General features: G+C 31.6%; 1 protein-coding gene across 1 annotated transcript; it reads right to left on the bottom strand.

The window, feature by feature from the left end:
* Window positions 1–1741: 1741 nt before the first annotated feature.
* Window positions 1742–8500, bottom strand: LOC143051389 (uncharacterized). Its single transcript, XM_076224311.1, has 3 exons — window positions 8422–8500; window positions 3241–5137; window positions 1742–2027 (listed from the first exon to the last, which is right to left on the bottom strand). The coding sequence occupies exons 1-3, from the start codon at window positions 8434–8436 to the stop codon at window positions 1888–1890; spliced, it is 2052 nt and encodes a 683-aa protein (XP_076080426.1). The 5' UTR covers window positions 8437–8500; the 3' UTR covers window positions 1742–1887.
* Between the last annotated feature and the right edge of the window lie 772 nt (window positions 8501–9272).

Here is a 9272-nt window from a genome sequence, read left to right as displayed (position 1 = left end):
CGATACCAACTGCTTTCTGATTTTTTCGACGTTCAAAGATGAAATACATATTAGACAAAAGAAGATGTGGTATGGGTGCCAATGAGACAACTCTCCATCTAAATCACTATTAGTAAAATCATTATACGTCAAAGTATGGTCTTCAACATGAGCCCTGACTCACATCGAACAGCAAGATATAAAAAGCCCCAAAATTGACATACATGTATAACTATTTTTATGGACACATTTAGCGGTCTTTTTAATAAACCCTGTTTTGATTAAAGACATAACTTACGAAAAATTGTTGATCAATTTTGTTGAATTAAGATTCTACCCATTTCTTATAACTTTTTATATATGAGGCAAAAATGCATAAAAGATAATTGTAAACATCGTCATCCAAGGGCAATAAATCTAATTATGAGTTGATTGACGATTTAAGCGTAGACCTTATCTTGCTTATAATTTTCCAAACGTATAGTTACTTTGTAGCTTTGATAATATTCAAGATACAAATGCACAAATGAAACAATATTGGACATTTGTCTCTTAAGAGCAATACCTCATATAAGAAGTCACCTGGCAGTTTTGACGTCAAAAGAATTGGTAGCGCTCAACAATCGGAGCATATTTACCTTGTCAAATTTTATCTATTCATAACAGTTTTCAAAACACCAGGTAAAACTTGCAATTTTCACCTATGTTCTATCTCAGGAGGATCGGCCATCTTGGTCGGCTAGGGGTTCATTGGACATCTATTTTCTTAACTAAATACCACAATAATAATAATATTATTGATTAGCTTTGTAAAATAAGGTTCAGTAATTTTGTAAATGATAACGACGACGACCGTCAAATGATGAGAAAAGCTCGATTGGCCGTTAATGGCTAAAACTAAATAGCAAAACAGACTCTACAGCAATCTATATATGACTCTTTTGAAAATAATACATCAGAAGTAGACAAAAACGACCAACACAGGGTATAGATAACTAGACTGAATTAATACAGCCACTACCCTTTGTGCGTGTGTGACTTTTTTCAGGTGACAGAAGTTTCAACCTAGCAAAATAACAATTATAATGATATGTATTTAAGTGGGCTTATTAGTAAATAGTTATCAAATGTACCAGGATTATAATTCATAGTTTTGTCACTAGAAAATTTATTAAAATGAACATATAATTGATATTCCTGTCAACACCGAAGTGCTGACTACTGGGCTAGTGATACCCTCGGTGAAGAAGCGTCCACCAGCACTGACATTAATCCAGTGGTCTAAATAGTTATAAAAGGTACTATGATTATAATTTAATACGACAAACGCGCGTTTCGTCTACATAAGACTCATCAGTGACGTTCAGTCAAAATAGTTATGACATCAAGCAAGTTCAAAGTTGAAGAGCATTGTGTACCCAAAATTCCAAGAAGTTGTGCCTAATACGGCTAAGGTAATCTATTCCTGGGATAAGAAAATCTTTAGTTTTTCGAATAATCAAAAGTTTTGTCAACAGGATATTTATTAAAATGACCATAGTAATATTACGTTTCGGTGTTGTGTCTCTTTTGTGTCGTAGTTCTCTTATATCTGATACGTTTTCCTCAGTTTTAGTTTGTAACCCGGATTTGTTTTTTCTCTATCGATTTTTGAATTTTGAACAGCAGTATACTACTGTTGCCTTTATTCTACATTTTCAAAATCAATGAATTTGAATATCACTTTTTATCTTGTTTTAGAATAAATAGAGATATACTTGGCATTATTTATTTTTTTAATTAATAGATAAACATGTATCATTTGTAAGAATATATAGAATAAGAAATATTCAGATAAGCCAGCACAATACATCATGTACATTGTATAAAAGAGAGAAATTGTCTGTTAACGCTAATTGTAAAATAATTCTAAGTACTCGGCGGTGACATTTCTATATTATTGGAGGCGGTTGAGGCTGTTCTCCTTTTCCAAATTATATAACCAATCAACAGTAGGACAGCAACTGCCAAAACACCGACAACAGCATACAGGACATTTGTTGTTGAATCTGAAATAACAATGAAATAATATTAACATAGGACAGCAACTGCCAAAACACCGACAACAGCGTATAATACATTTGTTGTTGAATCTATAATAACAATGAAATAATATTAACATAAGTAATTGCAAAAGTCACAGTATTGTCCGTCAAGGTGTTTTCGCCAACTAACCATTTTTTTTTTTTTCGTTTTCAAATATGATTTTAATTCATTTGTAAATAAGAATTATGAATAAATGGAAACTAAATGTTGGTATTTCAAGAATTGAAATTCGTGAACATATGACACATGTTAAGAAATACGTTAATTGTTTGATTAAACAGAAAAGATCTTATCTTTTTGTTTAGACCACATTTATGTTAGTAGTGTATGACTATTTATATAAACCAGCTTAGATATCCCGGAAGATTGTATGATTTTTGTGTTACTCAGTGTTTAGTTTCGTTGTAGGTATGTGAATGGCGGTCTTATCTTTCAATGGTCTTGTCAGTTTTTCATCGAATTAAGAATTGTACTTCTACCAATGTTTTAATAACAATTGTTTTTTTTTTTCAAATCAAAACGAGCGGTTCTTATTCTAACACGCTCGAATATCCGCCAAAGTGTTTTTCACGAAATAAAAAGAATAAAAAAACTAAACATGATCCAATTGATTCATATGTAATTGAAAACGAGGCTCTGTTCATTGATTGAAAAAAAGTTATACACCATAGAACGCATATTTCTTTTTTCAAAAAGACCTAATAGTTCAACAGTAAAAAGTAAAATTACAAAAATAGTGAATCCGAGAAAAATGCAAAACGGAAGGTCCCTAATTAAATGGCAAAATCAAATGATAAAACACAGTTTATATTATATCGACCCAGTGGTTGTAAATAAACCCAATAATATATAATTCAAGCATAGATTATCAACACTTGTAAATTATTACATTGTACAACCACTGCTTTAAATATATAACCTTTATTTAGCTAATACAATGTTATAGTTGTTTCTTCTGTTAATTATACTGATGATCATTAGAACTATTTCTTATTTTACAAAAAAACTACGAATGTAAGAAAAAGGTTTTACAGAAAACAATTATGAGCCTTTGATTAACATGAATCTAAGAGTAAGGTACTTATATGTATATTGCGATAACATTGATTTGTTAAAGCAGGTTGCAAAAAATTCAAATTGGCTTCCCGATAAATGTTTCAAAAGACATTATCATACCTGTTGTAGAACTTGTTTGAGATGCAGACGTTGCGCTAAGTTTACCAGACATTTCCGTCAAATAGCTGTGACATGTTGGTAATCCATTTGGTATTTGTTGGCCAGACCTCTCGAAAGATTCATTCAGCATTAATGCCATACCTTCCACCATATGTTTATCAATGTGACAGTGCATGAACCACACGCCTGGGTTAGCAGCTTTTATTTTAATTATCACATATCCTCCGTATGGTACCACTATTGTATCTTTGCGTACAGCATCAACTGTATTAATACCAGGGATGTTATTGTAATCATTCCAAGACGAATTTCTCCATCGTGCATTATTACAACTGCTATTGATATTCGGAAGTGTATTACTGCATTCTATATCTTCTGTAAAAGTAAAATTTCCGTCAATGGAAACCTTGGGAAATTCCATTTTAAGAACTTTGTAAGTATGGCCATGCATGTGAATAGGATGCGAAATGAAAGCTCCGGTACCAAGATTAAGTAAAACCATAATGATGTCTGACCCAGTTTTTAAGTTAAGTGAATGGCTACAGTGACAAGTTTCTTCATCAGTACATTTACTACAGTCACTATCAACCTCAGATGGCTGTGTAAGAGCGGATACGGTTGGCCAACGAAATATTCGACCATTTATGGATGAATCACCTTTTGGGAAACCGAAATTTAAGAAATGTAATGCTGTTTCGGTTGACTCTTGTGTAGTCTTGAAAGCCAAAAAATTTTCATCTTTTACAAGTCCCCTGTCTTTCAATTCATTCACAGGAACGCAAATTATGTCTTCCTCGTGAGGGTAGGTTTGAAACGGACAATTTAGGACTCGACTTTTAATATTATGTCCGTAAACCTTTGCTGGCAGATTATTACTGTTAGAAACATTAAGAAACCCAAGTCCAATATACGGTTTAATTGTTAGTTTTTTGGACGAGAGGATGCTGACAGTAATGTTATATATTCCCTCCTCTGCATAATCCAGATCGAGTTCAAAATCATAACGTTCAGCAGGATATATAATGATTTTGTCAACGACAGTAGGAACAACCTCAAAACCATCGGTTTCTGTTACATTTAACTTTAAACCATGTATAGAAAACAAGAGTACGTGCATTGAACCAACACCTATCAGTCTAAACAAACATCGATCCCCTTTATTAACAGGAAATATTTCTAGAGGTGCAAGGTTATCTTTTAACTCTCCTCTTCCATTGATCAAAATAGAATTTGGAGATTTAACCTCATCTTTAACATTTGCATACAGCAGGTCCATTGCGTTATACAGATGATTCCATTCTTGTATCTGTACAATATGTTGCAATTCAAACGGTACTGGGTCCCTTTTTCTGAGAACAATAAATGCACCGTACATGCCCATATCTCGTTGATTACCAACATGTGAGTGATACCAGTAGGAGCCACCAAATGTCGGTTGGAAGGTGTAATTAAAAGTCTGTCCTGGTAGTATCGGACATTGAGAAACAAATGCCACACCATCCATTGCTGGCCATCCAAGTTGGTCAATACCGTGCCAGTGAATAGTTACAGCTTCATTAATCATATGGTTTCTAACTAGAATTGTTATTTTCTGGTTTTCGTAAATGATGATAGATGGTCCGGGCATGGATCCATTTGCAGTAATTAAATGTCTTGTATGATTCCAACCGTCAGCAGTTATTATATCATCTATAAAGACGGGGCCATTTATTGCTGTATTTATTGAATAAATTGCCCGATCCTTTACGTACACTTGACCTATTTTTCCTTCGCCAATCATGGTAAAAGCGGATTTTATATCTAGTGATGTAAAACAGTGAGCAGCATTCTCATCACAATGAAAGCAAACAACGGTACTAATCAGTCCATATACGATACAGAGAACAGCACTTAAAGCCTGAAAATGTACACGAAATAACATATATGTATGATATTCACAAAAACATATTTCCGTTGTATGATCTTTTCATGTACCAGATTATGGTTTTATTTAATCATTGACTTTTTGAATGTATCGTTTAAATTAATATACAAACGTTTTGTTTATTTAAAAATAAACAGCAAGTTGAGATCATGTGCATTTGTAGAAATGCACGTTTTGTAAATCTCAGTATTCTTAATATTCTTATGATAAAAAAAAAACGGTGATATAAGGAGATTTTCAAATATCTTTCATCGAATAGTAAGAACAAACAAAAACCGAGAAAATGGCATAATTTCTAAAAAAAGCAGCGAAGATTCGTGCGATAATTTGAGTAAGATTCTGCTTTCTTTGTATTTATTACTCCAGCTTCAACCACACAACACAAATGAGCTGACGGCCAGGAAGTAGCACAATAGTGTCAAAAATGGAGTTAAAATCAATCAATCAACTAATGTAATGACTTCATCAATTCACCAGTGGCGCTATATCAAAAAACATCAACGCCAAATTAAACACGAAGTTCAAAAGCAGTTAAAACAGAAAACATATAAGACTAGCCATGTAGGTGTTGATAAAACATATTCAAGTTAGTATTTCGAATAATATAGCATACAGGTAAGGTATGCATTAAAGATATTACTAGGTTGGTGACGCTCCATACAACGAAACCTCTACCAGCATTGGTATTGAACAAATGATTATAAGATCTCATCAAAGATACCCGGCGCAATATGAGTATGCCATACATGCTTGCTATCAATATAAGACGGATAAGTGCTGCTTCAACCTACACAGTAAGATGGCTAAAACAAATATGATTCTACATTTTGTAAACTGTCATAACTATTTACTATACACATACAAGTAGTTTCATTTATTATATGTATGCTGTTCCCTTCATGATATTCTGAACAGAACCGCTTGAAACCGGTCGTAGCATAGGGTTTATTTCAAATGATAAATTTTAAGTAATAGTCAATGTTAAATGTTCGAATAAAAGCACTGCAATATAAGCACAACATGTATCATAATAAGTAATGTATTTCTTATGGCCAAAAACAGTTGAGAACAATCGAAGTTAAAAAGCTTTTGTTTCATTTCCTAAAATGTAAACAAATGAATTTAGAAAAAAACAAAACTAACAGTCTACAGTAGTAGGAGTCAATAATAAGGTAAAGAATTGTATTTTTCAAATCCGTGAAATCAATTGGTATTTTAACAAAAATATTGGAATACGTGTTGACTAAATTTAAAATCATCTTAATTCGAGGAATAGCTATGCACGATTAATATATTAGCAAAACAATATCTCACAAAACCTATGAGACAGCTACCCACCAACACATACGAAAACGCATATAACTTTTGCCATCATTCTGCAACTTTTGCGGTGTTTTCACCCTAAGAGACTTGTAATCTAAACGATACCTTACATCAAATGTTCACTTGAGTTATGCTTGGGTAGCATCGAAGATACCAACGGGAACACGGAAGAGTTTGTAATATGTAATTACACCATATAATTTCCATCTTACGTCATTGATTATCATCATCAACATCCTAGGACCTACACCTCACATTTCCTGTTAATGTTTGTTTTTACAAAAAGCACATGTTATATCTGTTTTACATATTATATCTTTTCTGTGACTTAATGAAACAAAAAAACATATTTCCCTTTTACAAAATTCACTAAGACACAGAGGCAAGGACCAACGTGCTTTTAGTCAAATGATATACATTAATCTGTTCTGTTCTATTTCTATTCCTTAATATGTATGTATGTTGTATGCAAATAAGTTCTAATCTGATATGTGTACTTTTTATGAATGTAACATCCTTTAAACCAAAAGATTATTTGTTTAGGGTAAAAGAATTTCATTAAATTGATATACACGTAGTTTAAATAGAAATACGCATATGCTGAGTAGTACTATTATTAATTTGTGTACACAAATAGAACCATTCTAAGAAGGCGTGTCTAAATGTAATAAGTCATGCCCGATTATCTTTTAGTAAATTGAACCTCACCTTAAAGACTTATACCGGGTTAATAAGTTCTAGGTACAATAAGTGCACAAAAAAGTTTCTTTACAACATGATATCGTCCCAGGTATCTTAGGTAATTATTTTGCCTTGAATACCAATGAAAAATGCATGAACAGGTTTGTAAGTTATCACAATTGTTTTTATAATTTTTTTAATATTTGAACGATAAAAGTTACCATTACATACATGAATATTTAAAACTTTTGTCTGCTTCAAATATCCTTTGAATTTGTTAACCTGACAAGCGAAAAAAAATATTTTCAAGGAGAATATAATAAGGTCATACCTTATGTTAAATTGAGAATAGAAACGAGGAATGTGTCAAAGAGACAACAACACGACCAAAGAGCAGAAACATCCGAAGACCATCAATATTTAAGTATGTATATACACCTGACTGGGAGCTTTGCATGTTCGATCCAATTGACATTAATATGAAAAACATAAAAAGGGACAAAAATCAATAAACATTTTAAATCAGTTAAGAAAACAAAGATGGAAAGATACTTAATATGCTGGTATGAAAAATACGTGTAACCTCTAAAAATTAAAGTAGCCTAGGTAATATAAAACATGGTACCTACAGTGTTGTACATAAAGACAACTACATGCAGTAAGTCATTCTTATCATGTTGGTATGTTATTCTATTAAGTCTACTAGTTGGTAGATTGATGTCTGAATTTGTCAATGTGATGAATACAGTACACACAAGGGGAATGTTGTGTTGCACTTGTAAAACTTTTCTAATTTTAAGCAAGTCTTCCTAATCAATATTTCACCATCAACCTTGATTTTATTTATTTCTATTTCAGGTATTGGTGTAAAACGCTTTAAATATTAAGTTTATTTACTTGTATTACCGTTTGTATTTAAAAATATATTTTTGGACAAAAGAAATTATATAATAATACATAATTTCAATCAAGATAATAATAAGATGTATGAACAAAATTATAAATTCGTTATATTTATTATTAATCAAATTATTTATAGGAAACGTTTAATATATTCAATTTACTTTTTAACGCCACCATATATATATATATATATATATATATATATATATATATATATATATATATATATATATATATGTTTAAGACATGACAATTTATGATTGATATGGGCATTATAATTTTATAATACGTAATTTTATTCAAGATATCGACAGATGTATTAGAAAAATAAAATAAAAATTAAGACTTACCATAACTAATTCCATTGCCGGATGCTAGCAGTTCCGGTTGCCTTTTGTGAATGAAATACACTATATCTAAAGGTGGGGCATTATATATATGCTATTCTGTAATAATTTTTTTCGGGAGATTACCGATCCTTTATTTTTAAATACTTTTCCAAGAAAGGCGTTTCTTCATTTATTTTCATTCATATGGAAAACATGTTGCATTATATTTGGGAATGTTTAAAAATACAAACCTACAAAAATAGATTATATATAAAGGTGAAAGGGATTATTCATGGGTGAAATAGGAGTTGGAACTCAACTGAGTTCAGTTCATTCAATGTGGTAACAATAAACGGAAATACGATTAGACAATTAAGTAACGACCAAACTCGTAGTTCTTAAAATATGTGAAAGAAGCAACCACATTGCATAATTTCTTTGTTTTTGCAGGCATTCAACTGAATTAATATACAGGTTTCTATATAAACTTTAGTTTTTTTTTTTCTAAAATAAAAAAAGGAATCAGTAAACTCAGAATATAAGATTGTTAAAAGCCCCCGCATTCAACTGAATTTTTGTTTGTTTGTTGAAATGACCGACGATTTGATACAAACAACAGTTTTGTGGTTTATTACATTTTATACTATAAAAAAGAAGATGTGGTATGATTGCCAATGAGACAGCTATCCACAAAAGACCAAAATGACACAGACATTAACAATTATAGGTCACCGTACGGCCTTCAACAATGAGCAAAGCCCATACCGCATAGTGAGCTTTAAAAGACCCTGATAAGACAATGTAAAACAATTCAAACGAGAAAACCAACGACCTTATTTATGTAAAAAAATGAACGATAAACAAATATGTAA

The sequence above is a fragment of the Mytilus galloprovincialis genome, chromosome 11 (assembly GCF_965363235.1).
Source record: "Mytilus galloprovincialis chromosome 11, xbMytGall1.hap1.1, whole genome shotgun sequence".
Taxonomy (NCBI): domain Eukaryota; kingdom Metazoa; phylum Mollusca; class Bivalvia; order Mytilida; family Mytilidae; genus Mytilus; species Mytilus galloprovincialis.
Note: the sequence above shows the minus strand (reverse complement) of the source record. Positions and strands in the feature narration are given on the sequence as shown.

Coding starts and splice junctions, on each gene's coding strand:
- LOC143051389 (XM_076224311.1), bottom strand. Junction 2,028..3,240: donor TCAAACAAGTTCTACAACAG/GTATGATAATGT, acceptor TTGTTATTTCAG/ATTCAACAACAAATGTCCTG.